Source organism: Megalobrama amblycephala, linkage group LG14 (genome assembly GCF_018812025.1).
Source record: "Megalobrama amblycephala isolate DHTTF-2021 linkage group LG14, ASM1881202v1, whole genome shotgun sequence".
Classification (NCBI taxonomy): domain Eukaryota; kingdom Metazoa; phylum Chordata; class Actinopteri; order Cypriniformes; family Xenocyprididae; genus Megalobrama; species Megalobrama amblycephala.
Window position 1 is genome coordinate 20,283,185 of NC_063057.1, and position 22,434 is coordinate 20,305,618.

Sequence of the window (22,434 nt, forward strand, 5' to 3'; positions counted from 1 at the left end):
TGATGTGTCCTAGTCTGAACATAGTGTACACTAAGGGTGGTATATGCTAAGTGTAGGTGCTGAAGACTAAAGCACCAAATTTTGCTCCTGTTGAGCCTTAATACTAAAGGTTTATTATTTTATTTTATTTTTTATTTTATTTTAAATGTTTATTTATTTGTTTAATTTGAGTAGGATAAATGCCAAAATATAACCCTTATTTAATACTTGTGTGCTTTCTGCTCACGTACTCACATTCTCATTCACATAATGACCTTCCCGTCTCGTCTGTCCCAGTATTTCATACCTCTCTGCTCCAAGCCACCTTGGTTATGGGGCATCAACCAAGCAGAGAGACCATTTAGTGAACATCATTTCAGGGAGCAATTGAGTCTTTCTCATCCGATAAGTTTTGATGGAAACACTTCAGCACGCTGATAGGATGACACTAAGCATTTCCTTCCCAATTTGGATAATATTGCACATTTCAAGGAAAAGGAGTCTAAACCAGGACTGAAAACTCACAAATGCACAGAGAAATGTGGGAATGGATTTGACAAGAGTCATTAATAGGTCATTAAAACAGCCTATAGATCCTTCACCTGCTCATATACTGGACTGTTGGCTTTCCTCCTCTTTCTCACATCCGTCATGCTTCAGAAGCTCTTAGCGAGGTTTGGTTACCCATCATGCATTGCTCCAAAGCTGCTGACCTGAACGCCGCTGTGATCTCTGGGCTTAATCAGTAAGAAACTTCAGGTGATGATGTTGAGACGTTAATAAGCAGGATCTAAATGAAGTATCATTGGATGTAAACACCTTGTTGAGAGGACATATGGGCCAGATGGAAGCTCTTCTCATGGCACTCATTTTATAGTGCCCACTTACGTGACTCGCATAAAATCGACCAGCTGTTCTCTCCCTGTCTTTCTCTGTTTCTCTGTATTCACATTCACCTTAATGTAGGTTGTGAATTAACATGACGGACTTATTCGCATATATTGATTTCGTCAAGGTATAGTATTTACATTAGCCTGTGAAGTTTATATTAGTCTGGACTTTAAAGCGACTGTCCATCAGGAAATACTAATAAGACAAAAGTCTGTTCTCTTCTACAAGACCACTTAAGTGATGATATAAATAGCCTGAGAAATTAGGACACTAATTTCAAAAAGTAGCTACTTCCTCTAAGATCTTCTTTCTGAAGTTAAATATGAGGAATACATTATTGCAGCAGTCCATTAAGTGAAGCATGTTTCAGTTTTTATATATGACACAAATGTCTAAAGATAATTATACTTCAGATGTATTTCTATTGTAGGAAATTTCACCCTTCATTAGCTACTCAAAAAGAAAGAATTCATGTCAAAGCCATAAAAAAATAGACTTTCATCTACAAAATATGATAAAAAGCCGCCCAACAATCATGCATCATTCTTAGTTTGGCACTCAGATAAATATTTTCTGTATTGATTTGTATGACTTCTCACTTTGATGTCAGTGTTAATTTTGACAGCAAATTTTGATTTAGTTTATGTGAGTCGGTTTTATGTCTCATGTCATTTCATTAATCTACTTTTAGCAGAACATCTGAATATGAGATTGTGATTGTGGTTTTGAACACATTGCATGAAACCAGGAATCACTGGGTTAATAGAATATGCCTCATTAATATTGACATGAAATGGTTTTGATGAACATTTGTTTCTGGACTTATTTCCATATGTTGTTTGTTTGAGCTCAAATCCCTTGATTAAAATATCCTGCTTTATTAATGTCTTCAACGGGATTTTTAATCAAGCTGCCAAAAGCTTTAATGGGTAAGAATTATTCATAATGATGGAGAATGAAGGTGTAATAAAGTATTCAGAGTATCAAAACCAGACATGTTTAAAACAGCTGGTAGTTTGGTGATTTCTCTTAGTCACGCACATTTAATAAATATATAGATGAGAATGAAAATAAAATAATAAAATGTTAATTTAATGTCAATTTGAATTTGGTCAGTCAGCGCATTTTGCCAAAGGGCCCATTATGAAGATGTTCAGAATATGAGCATACAGTGTAATGCTTTCATATATAATTCATGTGATTCGTATTTAATCCATTTTCATATACGGTAACTGGCAAACCGCCACTATTAAATGAGTAACAGGAAAACAGTGTCACATTTTACTGAAATGTATGTGGTTTTACATAGATGGTGTGTCTATTAAGCTGAACATCTTTTGAAAGTAGAAGTTGATCTACAAAACTGGAGCAAGTGATTATCAGTATATCCGAACATATAATATTATATATTCTGTTATAATTTTTTGTGTTTGTATATTTTCATGGTGTGAAAAAAAAATACAGTAAAAAACATAAAAATACAGTACCATGGAATTTTTATTGCTTCATCGTAATGTATTTTCTTATTATGTTACTTTTTAAACAGTTAAAAAATATTTGAGACTTCCTCCTTATAAACAGGAAATAACCTGATATCAGAGTAACTTCCTCATGTGGCCCTGAACAACTGACTGTATTTCAGACTGAGACTCTCTGCTGATCCACAGACACAGGGAATGATGAGGGTCTTCTTCAACTGACCCAAAACATCTACCTGTCTTTATAGTGAATCCTACAGAGAGACAGAGAGACCCTTGTACAACTCAAACACACACACACACACACACACACACACACACACTGAGTGTGTTGTAGCTCAAGTAGCAGCAGTGAGTCGTGTTGGTGTTCGTGTGGCGGCAGTGAATATTCATCAGATCAATGAATTACGGAAGCTTCTGCAGGTATAAAGGCTTCGGTCATAAGAGATATGAGCTAGATTTTCCCATAACCACTTTCTAATTTCATTTATAGAGCAGCTCAAAGTTATTTTTACTTTTGAAAATAAAACCGAAGCTTTTATGAGACAGGTTTATGTGTTTGATAATGTAAAAAACGAATAAAGTCTCTCATTCTCATCCACAGGAGAAGCAGAGGTTTCTGACTGATGTTCTTCATGAGGTGATGTTATTGGACGGTTTGGCCAGTTCTCATCCGATCTCTCAGGAAGTGTTTGAAGCCACAGACATCGATAGAGTGTTTGACTGGATCGCATATAAGAAGGCAAGAGAATCACAAACTCCTACAGGCTTTATCTGCATGATGGAAAAGATTATAAACCTGTAATGCTGAGCTGAACTAAATGAACTGGGGCTGTATTCACAAAACATTTTATCTTACCACTAAGAGTTTCTCCTAAATAGCAGTAAAAGTTCTTAGCTAAGATTTTCTCTTAAAACCTATTCACAAAGCTGCTGAGACCAACTTTTACTAAGGAATCGACTGAAGTCTTAAGCTAAGAGTAAGGGCGGGGTTGACCTCGTTGCCATGGAGCATACACACAGTGATTGGCTGATGGGGGAGGAGTTAGCGATTTAATCATAGAAATATTGTAGAATGAGGTGTTTCCATATTAAAATAAAGGTTTTAAAGGTGCCCTAGAACGTCTTTTTAAAAGATGTAATATAAGTCTAAGGTGTCCCCTGAATGTGTCTGTGAAGTTTCAGCTCAAAATACCCCATAGATTTTTTTTAATTAATTTTTTTAACTGCCTATTTTGGGGCATCATTAACTATGCACTGATATATAGGTTGCGGCCCCTTTAATTCTCATGCTCCCCCGCCCCCAGAGCTCGCACTTGCCTTGAACAGCATAAACAAAGTTCACACAGCTAATATAACTCTCAAAATGGATCTTTACAAAGTGTTCGTCATGCAGCATGTCTAATCGCGTAAGTAGAGTATTTATTTGGATGTTTACATTTGATTCTGAACGAGTTTGATAGTGCTCTGTGGCTAACGGATAATGCTACACTGTTGGAGAGATTTATAAAGAATGAAGTTGTGTTTATGAATTATTCAGACTGCAAATGTTTAATAATGAAAATAGCGACCGCTCTTGTCTCCGTGAATACAGTAAGAAACGATGGTAACTTTAACCACATTTAACAGTACATTAGCAACATGCTAACGAAACATTTAGAAAGACAATTTACAAATATCACTAAAAATATCATGTAATCATGGATCATGTCAGTTATTATTGCTCCATCTGCTATTTTTCGCTATTGTTCTTGCTTGCTTACCTAGTCTGATGATTCTGCTGTGCACATCCAGATGTCCTGCCCTTGTGTAATGCTTTGAACATGAGCTGGCATATGCAAATATTGGGGGCGTACATATTAATGATCCCGACTGTTACGTAACATTCACCTGTTCTTCGGAGGTCTTTTAAACAAATGAGATTTATATAAGAAGGAGGAAACAATGGAGTTTGAAACTCAGTGTATGTCATTTCCATGTACTGAACTCTTGTTATTCAACTATGCCAAGGTAAATTCAGTATTTAATTCTAGGGCACCTTTAAAATACAAATGTTGCCATAGTCAAAATAAAATGTTGCCATATTGTTGCCATACAGGTTTTAAAATGTAGGCTAAGTGTCACTAATTAAATTAGTATATACAGTTAATTGTCCGCCTCTTGGATGTCTTCATCTCAAGAGAATGCAGAATTCAAGCGACAAATTATGTTTTATAAACAAAGTTTGGGAGAAACACATTCAAACGGTCTTTCTAATCAGCACAAGAAGAGGAATATACACAGACGAGAGCCGACTCGCCTATAGTTACTTTGACAGTTTTCTGCATCCCTCCACCACCCCGTCCCTCACTCTTGGCAGGGGATACGGAGAAAACTTTGGGTTTGGTCTAAATTCCAAGCTCAGAGCCCTCGATCCCCTTGGACAGCACACCAAATACGCTTATTATATATATATTTATTTTTTACTCTATTCAATCATTTGTAAGTGTGAACTCATGAAAACCATTGCCACAGGTTATCAGACAATATTTTTTTATTTGTTAAAGTTTTTTTTTTTGGTGTCTCATCTTAGATTCACATCTATAAATAAAAATGTATTGCATTTATGAAGAAAAGGTTCAGCACCCAATGCTCTATCGCTATTGCCTCAATGGTGTACAGTGTCTTTGGGTGGATTAGGACTGTTTGTGATTTGGTCTTAGTGACTTAGGAGTCCTCTTGACTACTCCTAACCTTTCACTGGTTTAGGAGCTAGTTTTAGCGCTAAAATGCTTTGGGAAATACTCTTACAGCAAAAATTTAGGACTCCTAAAATTAGGACTGACACGCCCATTATTTTTAAGAGTTTCTCCTAAATCGGCAAGTTAGGAAGTACTTTTAGCCTTAAGATGTTTTGTGAATACGGCCCCTGGTTTATACTCAAAAGTAAACATGAATAAACACATTGCACTTCTCTTTTATACAGCAAGACAGTAGAAGAGAAACAATGACTTAAAAACAACAGTTTCGTCGGTCTAATCAGTCAATTATTTATGTGCGGACTTCACTGTTAACTTTATCTTTTATTAGGTTCAGTAAACACCTCAGTTTGCTTGTTATTTTTCTCCCAAGTAAAGAATTCTCAGTTTATCTTTGTGAATTGTAAATTGAGTCGTGCTGTTATAAGCCTCTTCACATACACAAGAAAAACAGTTTAATTAAAAGCTTGTTTTGTAGTAAGTCGAGGACGGAAACTGTTACACCGAGAGATTGTGAGGTTTTGTGTCCTCTGGAGACTTATGTGGCACAATAAACATTTCATCTTAAACCAGACAACATCTATTTAATTACCTCTTTCTCACTGGAACACACTTTACAGCACCCAAATATATCCTCTCATCCTGACCATCTGAAAGCCATTAAATCACAAAGAGCAATGAAGAAAAATCAAATGCAGATAAAATCATGAAGATTTCAGTTCTGCTTCAACTCTCCCTTGAGCTGTCAGTCAGCTCAAAGCCGGTTTGTGATTGGCTCTTGCTCTTCCTTAAGCCCCTCCCCCGTTTCCCCACAGGTTCTGTGATGTTATGAACGCTGTCAGTCACACTGCAGTGACCCTGACACCCGACCGTCCCTCATCACTTCCTCCTCACACTCTAAGGACTCTGATATCCCACAACATCCCAGCGCTAACATGAAGTGACACTCATCACACAGATAGTGGAGGGAGGGATGGGAATTAGATGCTCTCAAATGAGCATGTCAAAGTCACTCAAAATCAAAAAAGATACAGACTCATAAAACAGCAGAAAAAAGTGTCATGGAGTCCTTGTTTAGATGAACAAGCAGACCTGCTAGAAAATGAACCATGCTATAATTAATAACTGAACTGTTATTACAGAATGTTAAACATTTTCTGTGGTGTATAAAAATGTTAATTTAATTTAAATAGGAAATTAAATAGGAAAAAGATTCAGAAGATCATCCGCCTTGAACAGTCACACCACTAGAATTATGATTTTGACAACTTTCCTGTTCAAATAACACACATTTATGTACAGAATTCATATAAGTGCTTTGATAAAAATACAAGCGTCACATTTCTGCGTTTAAACCCTACAGAATGTATATTTATATATGTATATTTATATTTACTATATATGTTTTGTTGAGTTTTGTATGCATGTGAACAGAAGCCGTGTGTTCTTTATTGAACGTGAGTTTACTGTTTGTCTGCAGGGAGCCGCTCTGATCCGTATGCTGGCGAACGTCATGGGACAGACGCTATTCCAGAGAGGCCTCAATGTAAGTCAATAGTTTTCTTTCATCTTCTCTCTTTGTGGACACAGATGATTTCACTCTCATGTTTTTACTCCTAATGTGTCTTGTGAATATGTATATAAGGCTCTACAGTATGTATGAATTATAAATTCAGCTTCATAACAGGACTGTGGCAAAATACCTATAAAACTTCTCAATTAAATATTTTAAAGCTCCATCCTCTTTAAATCCTGTAAATCTCACCATTTAAAACTTGAAAATTGCAACAAATGTTCATTTCTCGAGCCACTTCATGTTGTTCTGAGTGTCACATATGTTATTGCTACGAGCGTTTGGGAGATTATTCAACCAACCGTGACGGTTTTTACATGCGCTTCTTATCTTTGGAGCTACAACAGCTTGTTGTCGTGTCACGCGTTGCCAACACGCTTGAGGTGAAAGTGACACAATCAGACAAGTGTGTTTGTGTCAGAAATTAATTTTATATCTGAAATACTCACAATCAGAAGTTTCAGACTCATTCTCTGTGTTAAACTGGTTTACAGTCATTGATTCGTCAAGATCTGATGAAACACATCAGCTGTATTAAAGCACAAGTGTCTTGTATTGTGTCGATGTAGGGTAACGGAGTTGTGCTGTTAGTCACACGATCATCTTCTGTGAAGCTCTTCCTGCGTTCAGGCCCCTCAGAAGTGAACAGCAGATCTCTAGATGTATTATTAGACAGTATTAATGGTTTTGTGGACACCATATGGTTGCTACATGAAACTGCATCCTGAAAAGTGGTTAAAGGATCGGGGCCATAAACAAACAAGCCGCAGGTTTGAATCCAGTGAGAGTAAATCCATAAATGATCGATTGTTAAATGTAAATCCCTCCTCCTTTGACATATGAGTTCACACACATTCAGAGGTACAAAACTTACAGATTCCTCACTGTCTAAATCACTTTTCAAAACACCCATAACTTCTCATTTCATTTCTTTATGACTGAAACTCTATCAAAAATCTGTCAGTTTCGGAGTTTCTTTCTGGGTTATTTTTGACACTGTGGTTTAATGTTGCTCTTAGTGGCTGGAAGCACAATCAGGTCATGTTTTCTGCAGAACTGCAGATTTAATGCTTCATTTACAGATGTAAAAGCCACGTCTGACCAGTAGAATGACGTTTCTAATGCACACGTGTTCACATATCTTGGACTGGCTATAAATGTAATTAGTGTTTTTGGTTTTGTCCAGTAGGTCGTATCTACTGTAGTAAACCTGTGGTATCATTAGCAACGTCAATATACTGATTAGTGCAAAAGCAAAAAAAAATGTGCCAATCAATTCTGTCTAAATCTTGGTTAATCAGTAAATCAATATGACATTGTAGGGTTTGGGGGTGGTCTGAAAAATATTCCCTTACCTTTTTTAAATTTGAAATAAATAGAACACAATAAAATAATCTGTGATAAGTCTTCTAATTTCTTAACAATGTGTAGAAAGAAGACTGAAACAGTTATCATTTTTAATAAAATTAATACATTTCAAAATATTATTTTTTATTATTATTGTTGTTATTCTGGATCCTGTTAAAGGTGCCCTAGAACTTTTTTTTAAAAGATGTAATATAAGTCTAAGGTGTCCCCTGAATGTGTCTGTGAAGTTTCAGCTCAAAATACCACATAGATTTTTTTTTTAACAGCCTATTTTGGGGCATAATTAGAAATGAGCCAATTCAGGGTGTGTGGCCCTTTAAATCTTGTGCTCCACGCCCACGGAGCTCGCGTTTGCCTTAAACAACATAAAAAAAGTTCAAACAGCTAATATAACCCTCAAAATGGATCTTTACAAAGTGTTCGTCATGCAGCATGTCTAATCGTGTAAGTACAGTGTTTATTTTGATGTTTATTTTGAGTTTGAGGCTGTGCTTCGTGGCTAACGGCTAATGCTACACTGTTGGAGAGATTTATAAAGAATGAAGTTGTGTTTATGAATTATACAGACTGCAAGTGTTTAAAAATGAAAATAGCGACGGCTCTTGTCTCCGTGAATACAGTAATAAACGATAGTAACTTTAGCCACATTTAACAGTACATTAGCAACATGCTAACGAAACATTTAGAAAGACAATTTACAAATATCACTAAAAATATCATGTTATCATGGATCATGTCAGTTATTATTGCTCCATCTGCCATTTTTCGCTATTGTCCTTGCTTGCTTACCTAGTTTGATGATTCAGCTGTGCACATCCAGACGTTCTGCCCTTGTCTAATGCCTTTCATAATGTTGGGAACATGGGCTGGCATATGCAAATATTGGGGCGTACACCCCGACTGTTACGTAACAGTCGGTGTTATGTTGAGATTCGCCTGTTCTTCAGAGGTCTTTTAAACAAATGAGATTTATATAAGAAGGAGGAAACAATGGAGTTTGAGACTCACTGTATGTCATTTCCATGTACTGAACTCTTGTTATTCAACTATGCCGAGGTAAATTCAATTTTTGAATCTATGGCACCTTTTATATTTTTTGTTCATTTATTTATCAATGATTGATTTATTGATTTGTTGTTTTCTTTTCTCAAAATTTGTCTGTATTAATCAGCAATAATTTTAAATAAAATTATTACATTTTACCATGTGCTGTATGTAAGTAGGAAGGTATTTATTTGGTATTATTATTTTCTCTGAATTTTTTGTTGTATTAACCATAGTTTCTGCTTGATGAACTTCTAAACCCCTCTAGATCTGCAAGTCTGTGTATTTAATTGGAAAAATACAACATTACACCTCTTCCAGGGATCCATCTCTCCTCTCTCATCTGCTGTCTGTGTTTCTCTGTTCACTGAAGCTCATTTCATTCTCTCAGTGTCTTTTGCTCTGTGTGGCATCTCTTCTCCTCCTCGTGTCTCTGCATAATTGAAGCAGCAGACAGCCGTGAATGCTGAACAGTTCAGAAGCAGCAGACAGGCTGAAGTCCCACCCGGATCACCATTTACCATCCCTCCCTCTCTCTCTGTGAGGATGAGGGCGTTTTTATTGGTAAATGGTGGATGGACTGGTGAGACCGTCGGATGAATGTCTCTTATAAAAGAATAGTGGGAGTCATAAATGAAGTCTGAATGGCTCATACAGCTACTGGAGTGATGAAGCGCTCCCGTCTCATTTACACACACTGCCCATCGCTTTTAAAGCCACTTTCAGATGGATCATATTATGGGATGTAGGAAATATTCATTCCGGCTAGAAATGTGAAATGCTTGACCTATGAATAGCAGAGGACAAGTGCGCTACTGCCCTGGAGAAATAAACTTTAGCATGTTACAGTCCATCTTCATCCTCTGGATGTGATTTGGAACAGCGGGAAGCTTCTTCCCTGGATTCAGGGCTTCATAGTCCTGTTTTTCACTCTCAGTGGGATCCTGACTTGGAGAATGACAGTTCGTCAGATCCCTGTGGATATTGTGGGCTAATAATTTGTTCTGAACACAGATGAAATAGCCAGATACTCCTCGATTCAATTTCCCAACATTCTTGAACACAGAGAAGATCCATTTTTCCGATCTTCCTCTTCTTCTCCCAGCAGCCCCTTCTGGTTTGGCTGTTCCGCCTCATTATCACTGTTTTCTCTCTCTCTCATATGGGAACTTTCAGTATCTCTGTCTGTCTCTGTGTGATTGATGGGAAGAAGAGGTAAACACAACACCTCACCAAACAATCTACCTCCATTGCCTCAAAATTACTTTCATATGCAGAGAAATTGTAGACATATTTCTTCTTGTATTACTTTTGAGGGAACTCATTTAGAAGTATGAATAATGAATTATTTATGATCTGCTTTGACTGTTGTGATGAAGGCTCTCACAGAAAACTCGTGTTTTAGCTCCAGGGGATTTACATATCGAAAGCGATCAATCTTTTGTCTCCCTTGGTAAGTAATTTGCCTTTGCAGAATGAAGAACCAAAACTGAATGTGGTTATAATATCTGATGAAGGAACGTTCAGGATATTACGCTGTCCTGAAGAGTGTCAGAAGAGTAACTAGCCATCGCTAATTACATTAAATTAATTACACACACAACCATCCCAATGGAATCTGTTTAGTTATGAAGTGCGCCTTTAGATCTGAACCCATCTAACTAGACGGACTTTTCGGCATCATAAGAACACTGTCGACATCAAGGCTTTTCCAGCATGCTCACAACTAAAATAACCTATAAAAATAAAATAATGTAAAAAATACAAGACATTAAAGGGTTAGTTCACCCAAATATAAAAATTATGTCATAAATTACCCACCCTCATGTCGTTCCACACCTGTAAGACCTTCGTTCATCTTCAGAACACAAATTAAGATATTTTTTGATAAAATCAGATGACTCAGTGAGGCCTCCATTGACAGCAAGATAATTAACACTTTCAGATGTCCAGAAAGCTACTAAAGACATATTTAATACAGTTCATGTGACTAGTGGTTCAACCTTAATGTTATGAAGTGACAAGAATACTTTTTGTGCACCAAAAACACAAAATAACGACTTTATTCAACAATATCTAGTGAGGGGCGATTTCAAAACACTGCTTCATGAAGTTTCGAAGCTTTACGAATCTTTTGTTATGAATCAGTGGTTCGGAGCGTGTATCAAATGATCTCAAACTGCCAAAGTCACGTGATTTCAGTAAACGAGGCTTCGTTACATCAAAATTGTTTCGAAATTTCAATGGTTCACCACTGGGGGGGCGTGACTTTGGCAGTTTGATACACGCTCCGAACCGAACCACTGATTCGAAACAAAATATTCACAAGCTTCGAAGCTTAATGAAGCAGTGTTTTGAAATCTCGCATCACTAAATATTGTTGAATAAAGTCGTTTTTTGTTTTTTTTTGTCGCACAAAAAATATTCTTTTCGCTTCATAACATTAAGGTTGTTTTAAATATGTCTTTCTGGGCATCTGAATGTGTTAATTTTCTTGCTGTCATTGCAGGCCTCACTGAGCCATCTGATTTTATCAAAAATATCTTAATTTGTGTTCCGAAGATTAACAAAGGTCTTACGGGTTTGGAACGACATGAGGGTGAGTAATTAATGACAGAATTTTCATTTTTTGGTGAACTAACCCTTTAAAGACTATTTCACCCAATATTTTTATATGCTATGTATTATTTAGTCTTATTAGAGCATCGCTCAGTCTGTGTAGATAGTTGACAGCTGTTAATTGCGATTCATTATGATTTCACTGTATGTGTGTTTTTCTCTTTTTCCTGTCTCTCTATAAGAGCTTTTGGTCACTAAACAGTGGTGGGTAGCAAAACAGTCATTAAAATACACACTTTTAGGTCATGCAGACTGGAAAATGTCAACACAAACATAAAATGGCTCTTGGTGGTCCCTCGCTGCTATGCAAATGTATGCAAATGAGCAGAGTAGGTATTTCATACTACAAAAAAATTTCATTCAGCAGGCAATTTCTACCTGCTGAATGCAGGGACAATGGTCAAATATTCAATTTGGCATCTTTATACAATCACAAAAAAGCCACTTTTAAGGCACAAGTTCAGTCTTATATTAGATAACCATAAATACATTATGTGCATATTTCAATATAATTATATTCATTTTACATGACAAAAGTTTTATATTAAGTTATGAATCAAAAGTTGCTTCAACAAATGGTATGATTGTGCAGTTTTCCATGTATTTTATTCTTTTAAATCAATAAATTCAAACTGTCTTCTATATAATTAATTAGAGATATTTAGAGTATGTATTCACACGCACACACACACACACACACACACACACATTACTCATTGGCATCTGACTGACTGACTGACGTGGCAACTAGATTTATTTTTACTCCTCTTTCCTCTTGCTGTGGCCGTCAGCAGAACACATCAGTGTCAAAATAATGACAACACACTGTGACGGCCCTATCAGAGGAGAGACTGGGCCACATAGTCACTTTGCTTCAGGGCGATAACTCTACTGATGGAGGAGAGAGAGAGAAAGAGTAATTGCACTGGTTTAAAACAGATTCATCAGGGTGGTAACATGAATCTGGTTCGGCTCCAGACTCAAATCCCAGACTCTCTGAGAGCTCAGCAGAGCATGTAAAGAGATGGCGGCCAGCTGGATTGGGTCACACTTTCAGGATCCCAATGCAATTTGCTCAAACCTCTCAGCATGAAGCCTGTCCACGATTCAACAAGTGCCCATTTTGATTTGATTCATGAAGCAAAGGCTAAAATAATTACCTTATTAAAGGAATAGTTCACTCCAAAATAATAACCCTGCCATCATCTGCTCAAAGCCAGTACTATTGAGTGCAGTGAGTGCTGGCATTTAACTGTGGAAATCTGCCTTGTTTTGTTCTTTTCATCACACAAAGCTATATATAGTTATATAGTACAGTAGTTCATACATATATATATGTATGGAGTACTTTTGTTTATTTATTTGTGGTACTTATTTGTATTTTTGAAGCTTGTCATCCACTAATTATTGTATATTTGTGATGTAAAAAGAGCAGCCTGGGCTGGATTTCCCAATAACGTTGTCTCTTAGCACGCTACAAAGACTCTAAAGGTTGACCTTAACCAAAGACTATAGAATAACACAAGACGTGTCACTCGTATAGAGTGCCCCAGGGATGACGCGTTTTTGTAGGCCAACCCGAAAGTTAGCGGCGCACGGGTTCCCTCGATCGAAAGCCTATGCATTTTTCCCATAGACTTTTGGAAAATCGCAGAAAATAAGCTCTGTGTTTAACAAAGGGTTATGACACTTACACGTTTTGTCTATCAAGATAATCTTTACAAGTTAACACAACATTTATAGATTTTGAAGCCTAAATAATATATAAAAGGCTAACAGTAGGCTATAAACGGACTACAGCACACCATGGTCGCGGATCAACGTCGTCACCACCAAGCTTCCTCAAACTGTATTTAGAAAACAACTTTCTTTAAAAACATGCTTGCTGATTATGATCTGTGCTGTTATGAATACTTATCCACTTTTTCATGAGAAATGCTGTCCAAATGTCCCGTTTTTAATGATGACGTCTAAAGTCCCCATTAAAGGAAGTAGTCCCTTTTAGCAATTTGTTAGCAACCGCCGATTTTAAGACACAGTAAAAGTAAAAAAAAATCACAAGCATGTTATAACTGGTGTGTTTTATGTCATAGATCAAATATTGAAATTATTTAGAGGCTTTGTTAACCACAGACCTTATTTCAGGCGATTTAGCAAAAACCCATTCAAAAAAACCATAGACTTGACGCCGTTGGTACCGGAAGTCCGGATTTTGCCTACAAAAACGCATCATCCCTGGGGCACTCTATCCGCTTGTTAAGTCGTGACATAAGGAACGCCTCGACTCGTTTCACTTGAGAATGCCATCGACGGCTGTTTATGAGCACTATTTATTCACTTTAAACATTAATCATTTTAAAAAGTTAAACATTTTAAATACTTACAGTCTACACAACAGTCTCTGTGCTCACAGCATCCCAGATATTAATATTTTAACGATTTATAAAAGATGAATCATTGTCTGGCCATCTGGAATTTTGGTATGGAGATAAAGGTTATGATTATATATTTTTGTAGTATTACACCACATCGTGTATGTATATTAGCACCATTTGTTGTTTTCTTGTGGTATGCGTTAGGACCCGCGTGACGTCAGACTTAACAACCAAATTGTTTTGAATGGGAGAAAGTGTAACGCGCAAAATGGCGGAATAAGTCCCGCCTTCTAAATAAGAGCCAATGGCCGACTGGTAAAGTCATCGACTGCAGCGGCCGCTAGAATCACCGGTTTCTATAGAAACAGTCAGATGCAAGCCTCCAAAGAGACGCGCATTAGGTCTGCGCATTAGCTTGATCCAGTCTGAAAAATACAGTTTTTTTGTCATGATTCGTTTAGAAACTACATTTATGAGCTGGTTGTTGTTAGATTTCATTGGTGATTTCAAATATGAAATTTAATCGTAAGGTTGGCGAACAGTTTTGGAGAATTTGATGTTTCCCCATTCAAAGAGATGCATGATGCCCAGGATGCCCGAGAGGCGTTTCAAAGATGGCCGCCGAGTGAAATGACTCGTCTTAAAGGGACTTTGCCTTAACTGAAGATATACCGTGTCTAGGCGTGTTCCCCAAACTATCCCTTAGGAGGTTGCTTAAGGTATATCTTCTTAAGTGTGACGTTACCAGGTGCTGTCCATGGCGGCGGTGCTGAATTGTTTGATATCGATGGCTCGAGAATCAATTCACTCTATACAGGGGCTGCTTCACTGCATTATGTGAGAAATGCTCTTTATAAAAAGAAGCTCTTCAGAAGTAGAAATTGCATTTATCAGGACTCATGGGATGTTATAAAAGTAATCCAAATTGCAAACTAAATCTATATTGTAATTTATCTATATTCTGGTGGCGCGGAGCCCTCATCAGCCTGACTTTAAGGCGACCGTTATTTTAGAACAAAGTTCCTTGGAGACGCGTCATGCAGCTGACTGACATGTAGCTAGGTATCGCGTTTATATAATTTTTTCATTTTTATTCAAAATATTCACAAACCTGTTAACTATAGCCTATCATGAATTTTATGATGTATTCCGATTGTAAAATATGTGGAAGTGAATATGTTTTGTCACGCGATGAGTTTGCACGGCAAATCAGAGCTGTCGGATTTACGGAAACTTCCCCGAAATACATAAAAGTATGTGGCCGGAGAACTGGTAGAAGAATAGAGTAAACTTTATTGTTTCATACACAATGTGTATCTGATATGAATAAAACACTTCGTCAAATTATATAATTGAAAGGGTTATTGTTGCAGCTTCCGTAAACATCATTGTATGGAATTTAACAAACTATAAATGTCTTTTTTTTATGCAGTAGCCTACTTAATTCAAATGTGTATTTAAATGTCTGAAACCTAAAATAAACCTGATGAGGTTAAAAACATCGAATAGTTGTGGTAAAGAACATTTGAATTTAGCAGTGAATCTTTGCATTTTATTCTTTGTCATTATCCTAAATCGAACACTAGGTGTATTACAGCTTCAGAATTATATTCGTATAGACTGTCAATAGTGAAAAGGTAGCTAAGAGTGCTCCAGACCAACCTTACGAAAGTATGACTTACAGAAGGCATACTTAACTAAGAACGTTTCGGGAAACATGTATTAACGTTAAGGTACAGCTTAAGGTATAATTTAAGAATGACGTAGAGTTAAGAAGGTAAGCCCAGGACAATATCTTCATTTGTATTCGTAATTTTTGAGAGAGTTATTCCTTTAAAACACATATGAAGGAAGTGTACTGTAAACCAGTCTATTGTGCCCTAGAATTAACAGAGAACATGCTGTTTTTTGTCAGCATGTTTTCTTGACTCCAGCAACAGGAAGAGGATTACAGTTGACGGGTTTATCGCTCACGGTCACTCAAGGAAGTGCAGGGAAAAGGTTTCCCACCAGCTGTTCTTATCAGATGAATGTAAATGTGCTCTCCAGGATCAGACTCCTTCTTCATGTCACCCATCACCTGTATGACTGAGACTGCAGGGCAGAACAGACACACTGATAATGTAGCGTTTGGCACAAGCGCTGCCTTTGTTTAACAGATTAAAGGATTAGTTCACTTTCAAATAAAATTTTTCTGATAATTTACTCACCCCCATGTCATCCAAGATGTTCATGTCTTTCTTTCTTCAGTTGAAAAGAAATTAAGGTTTTTGATGAAAACATTCCAGGATTATTCTCCTTATAGTGGACTTCAATGGCCTCCAAACGGTTAAAGGTCAAAATTACAGTTTCAGTGCAGCTTCAAAGGGCTTTAAACGATACCAGACGAGGAATAAGGGTTGTATCTAGCAAGACGATCGGTCATTTTCGAAAAAAACATAACTGTATATGCTTTATAAACACAAATTATCACCTTTCACGTACTTCCGCTTTCCGTATTCTTCAAAAAGCTTATGCTGTATGTCCTACGCCTTCCCTATTCTACTTACGGGAAAAAAAAAAAAAAAAAAAAAACTGCCGCTGCGTTCGTTCCGTAAATAGAATAGGGAAGGCGTTGGACATACAGTCAAAAATAAATGTTTTTTGAAAAAGTAACGTTTACTAAATTTAGGTAATAGCTAGTGGTACATGGGAAGTACCTTGGAGCATCATGTAAATACAACTATGGTACGGTGTGTGTATATGATTACCATATATTGTCAAAGTATTTTAGTTTTTAGTCACTGAATGAATTAATGATTTTCCCCTATTTTTTTTTTTTTCAAAACTCAAGGTGTTTATTTCAATATGCATAATTTGACCATCATCTTGAAAGAAACTCCTGTAAAATCATGTTGTTGATTTGTATGTTACTCATTCTGTGACTCGCTGATGCAGCATCGACTTGAACAACATAATCAGCCTCTAATTGGCCTCCTTATGGTCCTCCTTGAACTGACAGCCAATCACACCCAAACATCTGCTGCTCATTTACATATGTTCAGCTTGAATTGAGCAGATTAGTAATGTTATTGTTTGGGCTTATTTGGTTTCCCAGGTTGACCGTTCCTGTCTGAGTCCAATTTATTTCTCTTCCAATATTGATCTCCGTCTCTGTCTGTTTGCAGGATTACTTGATGACGCACATGTATGGGAACGCAGGCGAGAGATGACTTGTGGAACAAATTCTCTGAGGTAAGATCTTAAGCATCTTCTGGGCGTGAGACCTCCATCCATGAGCAGGAATCATCGCTGGGGTCAGCGAGTGGCGAGCTGACGAGTGAAATTGTTTGTGTTCAACCTACTTAAATTCACCCAGTGCGTCTCCTGCAGGCAGGTGCTCAGAGATTCATACGCTACATATACATGTAGGTCAGAGGCCATTATATAACTTCACATCATCAGCGGTGCACAAATTCATGCCAATACACCACCTACTCACATCAACGCATGAGGGTTTTATGGAAATGCCACATGGGAAGGAGTTTGATGCGCAAGCTGGGTTGTGTTTGATAGTCTTGCTTTTACACTTGAGGTTTCACTTAAAGGGGACTTATTATGCCCCTTTTTACAAGATGTAATATAAGTCTCTGGTGTCCCCAAAATGTGTCTGAAGTTTCAGCTCAAAATACTCCACAGATAATTTATTATAGCATGTCCAATTTGCCCCTATTTGGGTGTGAGCAAAAACATGCCATTTCTGTGTGTGTACTTTTTAAAGCTGCTGCTCCCTGCCCCCTTTCCAGAAGAGGGCGGAGACTTTACAGCTCATGCTTCGGATTCTCTGGCAACAACAAAACTGGAGAATCTCACTTAGCCAAAATTGTCAGTAGCGGTGTTCAGCCTCATATGAAGTCAGTCACAGATGGAGAGACTCAGGAAAAAATCACATATTGATCTTGAAATCTGATCGCTGTAACCTGCTAAATGCAAATGTTCACAGATACTGATAATGAAGTCTTGCTGCTGCTGATTCTGGTGGTTTTAATTAACTTATAAATTACATGAGTCTTATCAGAACCGATTAGTGAAGTGTCACATAATTGCTGACAAGCCTGATGAGTTTCTCAGATTAAACATGAGCATCTGCCCTTCAGCTCAGGTGTAGCCAAGAATAAGCCAAGAAAAATCTAAAAATGATCTATTGCTGAAGGAAAGTTGACCTATTTAGGTGCATTACTCAGGCATCAAAAATACAGTTTTATTGGGTTTGGCATGACTGCCCCCCTCCTGACAAAAACAATTTTTAGTACCACAAAGGTTTAGCAACCATATAGTTACTGTTGGACTTCATTTCCCATAATTCCTTCAGTTTAGTTACAGAGCAACTAAAGCTGTAATGCTAATGCTTATGCAAAGCTCCTATATTAAATGTCAATAAAACCTGTTTAATAAAACAATTTCTTTATTATTATCACACACATGCAGCAAAAAAAAAAAAAAAAAGCATTGCCATGCTAGCATTGCCATTTTGTTTCTCATATGCCATTTTCATATTGACGGAGGTATCAAGTATGGATATCCTACATATAAATGATTAGGTGCAGCTTCAGATGTAATTGCTAAGATAACAATATAAATTAAAGCTAGAAGCAGCGATGAAAGGGCCCTCGCATCCCGGGGCCACCGCCACCCAGTGGCCTTAGGAAAACAGTGAACAGTGGTCAACATACATTGAGCATATAGACCCCTTACAAGTTTGTAAACATTGCAACGTTTCCTGGTGGGCGGGGCTTAGCTGGAGGCAAAAAGAGACGCTGGACTCAATGTTGACAAGCGCAAGCTAGCATGTTTTAGGAGGGATTTATTAAAGGTGCCAGTACATGGAAAAGACATACAATGAGTCTCAAACTCCATTGTTTCCTCCTTCTTATATAAATCTCATTTGTTTAAACGACCTCCGAAGAACAAGCGAATCTCAACATAACACCGACTGTTACGTAACAGTCGGGGTGTACGCCCCCAATATTTGCATAATGCCAGCCCATGTTCCCAACATTATAAAAGGCATTAGACAAGGGCAGCCAGTTAACGTCTGGATCTGTGCACAGCTGAATCAACAGACTAGGTAAGCAAGCAAGAACAATAGCAAAAAATGGCAGATGGAGCAATAATAACTGACATGATCCATGATAACATGATATTTTTAGTGATATTTGTAAATTGTCTTTCTATGTTTCGTTAGCATGTTGCTAATGTACTGTTAAATGTGGTTAAAGTTACCATCGTTTATTACTGTATTCACAGAGACAAGAGCCGTCGCTATTTTCATTTTTAAACACTTGCAGTCTGTATAATTCATAAACACAACTTCATTCTTTATAAATCTCTCCAACAGTGTAGCATTAGCCGTTAGCCACGGAGGACAGCCTCAAATTCACTCAGAATAAAACGTTAACATCCAAATAAATACTTTACTCACATAATTCGAAGCATGCATACAGCATGCATGACGAACATCTTGTAAAGATCCATTTGAGGGTTATATTAGCTGTGTGAACTTTGTAAATGCGCTGTAATATAGTCGACAGCTCATGTGGCAGGGAGCATGCGAATTAAAGGGGTGGCGTTGCCTAAATCAGTGCATTGTTAATGATGCCCCAAAATAGGCAGTTAAAAAATTTTTTGGTATTTTGAGCTGAAACTTCACAGACACATTCAGGAGACACCTTAGACTTATATTACATCTTGTGAAAAAGCATTCTTGGGCACCTTTAAACATAGATGCAGAAGAAGGTTCAGAACTGTCCGAATATGTACAGTCACTGACTCTGCGGGACCGTGACAGCTATTTTTGTAAATTAACTTAAGTTTTGGATATTTCCTAGACAACATATGAATTAATTCCCATATGAGGTAATTACTTTCGGGTGGTTCGGGGAATTTTGTCCAGGCTTATTGTCTAATGTAACCTATCGCTGGGCTAATTATGATTAGCAATGTGGATCATTTTAAGAGACCATTCAAAGGATGGCACACACATCTATCGCTGTATGCTTGTTTAACATTTAAGCTAGCTAGTGCGCTGAAAGTTGGCGACTTTTCACCTATAAAACAGAAACTTGCTGATTTGTACTAGATAAAACCAACACACCATTACATATGCATCGATTATTTTACCTGATATGAAGTGTGCACTGCAAACACGAGTATTATTTATGATCGTCTCCGTCCAGTCTGTATGCCGTATTGCTTTCAACCACAATTATCTTTTTGATTTCTGTGAAGGAATGTCTGCCGGGATCTGGTAAAACTTTAGTTTTGAACCAAAAGTCCTGTTCCTTCTATTCTGGCAGCCAAAAACACAACAAGACGACATTTTAAAGTCAAAACCTCAAACTTTTAGTGCGCCTGCTATGGGTTCTTATTTATGTTTTGCCTCCAGCTAGAGCGGCGATTAAGGGGTCTATAAATATAGGAGAAATATGGCAAAGTCATTTTAATGTGCAAAATTTCCTGCTGCCAGGAGGTAGCGCTTTGACTATAACTGAATGTTGCCAAGTAGATGTCTTCAGGCTATGACTATTATATGGATGTGGATTTATAAACATAAATAAAAACATAAATTTATAAACATGTGGATTTTGGGGGCAGATCGGACATTGTATGCCTGAGTTACAACAACTTCCTGTTTCATGGCGTTAATCACATACATTAGCATTTAGCCAAGTGTTGCATGATTTAACGTGTTTCTAGCATGTTTGGTACTTTGTGGCATATTGAAATGTGTTTCTGGGAGTGAATTACAGTGTAAAGCATGCCATTTCCTTTTGCCATTGGATGGCGCTATGACTAACTGAATATTGGCATGTACATGTCTTCAGGCCAGGACTGTTATCAAACGTGTGAACTTTGGGGCAGATCGGACATTGTATGCCTGTGTTACAACAACTTCCTGTTTCATGGCGAAACATCGAACTTTGCCAGGCCGCCACAGACACGCCCTTCAGCGAAAACTCTAGATCTTCGCAATTTAACTTCGCAAAGGCCTTTAGATTAGAATGACCAAATATGATGTTTATCTGATAAAATCTCTAGGAGATGTGCGTTGAAGTACAACGTCTGAAAATTTTACAGAGAAAATTCAAAATATCTCACTTCCTGTTGGGTTTTCCGATTTTGCACCCAGTGACTTTTTTGTAGGTATTGGGCTGTTACATCTGTCTACCGAATTCCGTACTTGTATTTAAAACATAGCGCAAAGGGCGTTTAATTGAAATTTTTTAAGTTGTGCTATTGAGCCATTTTGCCACACCTAATTCTGAAACCCATATCAGACATAAATTTTCACCACTTCTGACACATATGCAGAGTTTTCAAGCATGTTTAGGCCCTCAAAAATGCGATTCGTTTCAGAGAAGAAGAAGAATTGACCGAGCAATTACAATAGGGTCCTCGCACCATCTGTGCTCAGGCCCTAATTAAGGCTTGATGTGTGGCGCTACATGATGCTAATATGCTAACTCACCTGTGCAGTGCAGTTGTAAATACAGACTTAATATAAAAACTTAACTATCTAATATGTAAGATTTCAGCTTTTTAAGAGGCAGATGAGGACATAAAAAAGTTTAAGACACTGAGAGCGATGGGAACTGCTGGCCATTGTTAGGAAATATCGTAGCCAACATCCATAATCACAGTGAAGTCGAGCGTTGGGTTCAAGTTATCAGCACAGAGATGCACTTTTAAAGTCAGATGACTCTCAGCAAGTCCTCTCAGTACTCATCTCACAAAGTGTCATGACTTTAATGAGATTACTTTCAAGCGTAATCTTGAAGTTATTATAGTTTGTAATGGAACAGCAGGACATTTAGCAGCTATCAGCACCGTTGAAGAGTTTTGTCATTCACATCACTCTCCTAAATGGCGGCTGATGGGCGACTGCTTCTTCATTTTCTCTTTCTGAACAGAAAGGATTTAAAGGTATATTCATGTGAAGTGGCCAAACCAGGACCTCATATCCTCTCAGTGACCGTGTTTGTGAGGCACTGACGAATTTAGCTACGTTAACAGTCCATGACAGCCCATCATCTAATGAATACTGATATGCGCAGTGTTCATTAGCTATTCATGAAATCCAATTTGCTGCAATAATCTGGCAGTGCTTAGCACCCACAAAGCCCTTTGTCATGCTCACGACCCATGGTCAGACCGGCCTTCACTTCCTTTAATTATTTCTATTAGGGCAAAGGTACAGTAGCTTCCTGAAAGGGTCCAACAGAAAATGATTCATAATGTAGGAACATCAGCTGCGTCATCAGCAGAGCCTCTTCTATATTCACATAAACCAACTGAGTCATTGACAGATGTGAGAAGTTGTCCAGTTTCAC

The 22,434-nt window shown here is 37.6% G+C and overlaps 1 protein-coding gene across 1 annotated transcript in view; it reads left to right on the forward strand.

Annotated features, from left to right (window-relative positions):
* Positions 1 to 22,434, forward strand: part of LOC125245225 (thyrotropin-releasing hormone-degrading ectoenzyme-like) — a 173,209-nt gene that overhangs the window by 101,005 nt on the left and 49,770 nt on the right. Inside the window, 4 exon segments of the mRNA XM_048155752.1 lie at positions 2,953 to 3,090; positions 6,567 to 6,632; positions 17,233 to 17,265; positions 17,267 to 17,299. Coding sequence (XP_048011709.1) covers positions 2,953 to 3,090; positions 6,567 to 6,632; positions 17,233 to 17,265; positions 17,267 to 17,299 — 270 coding nt within the window.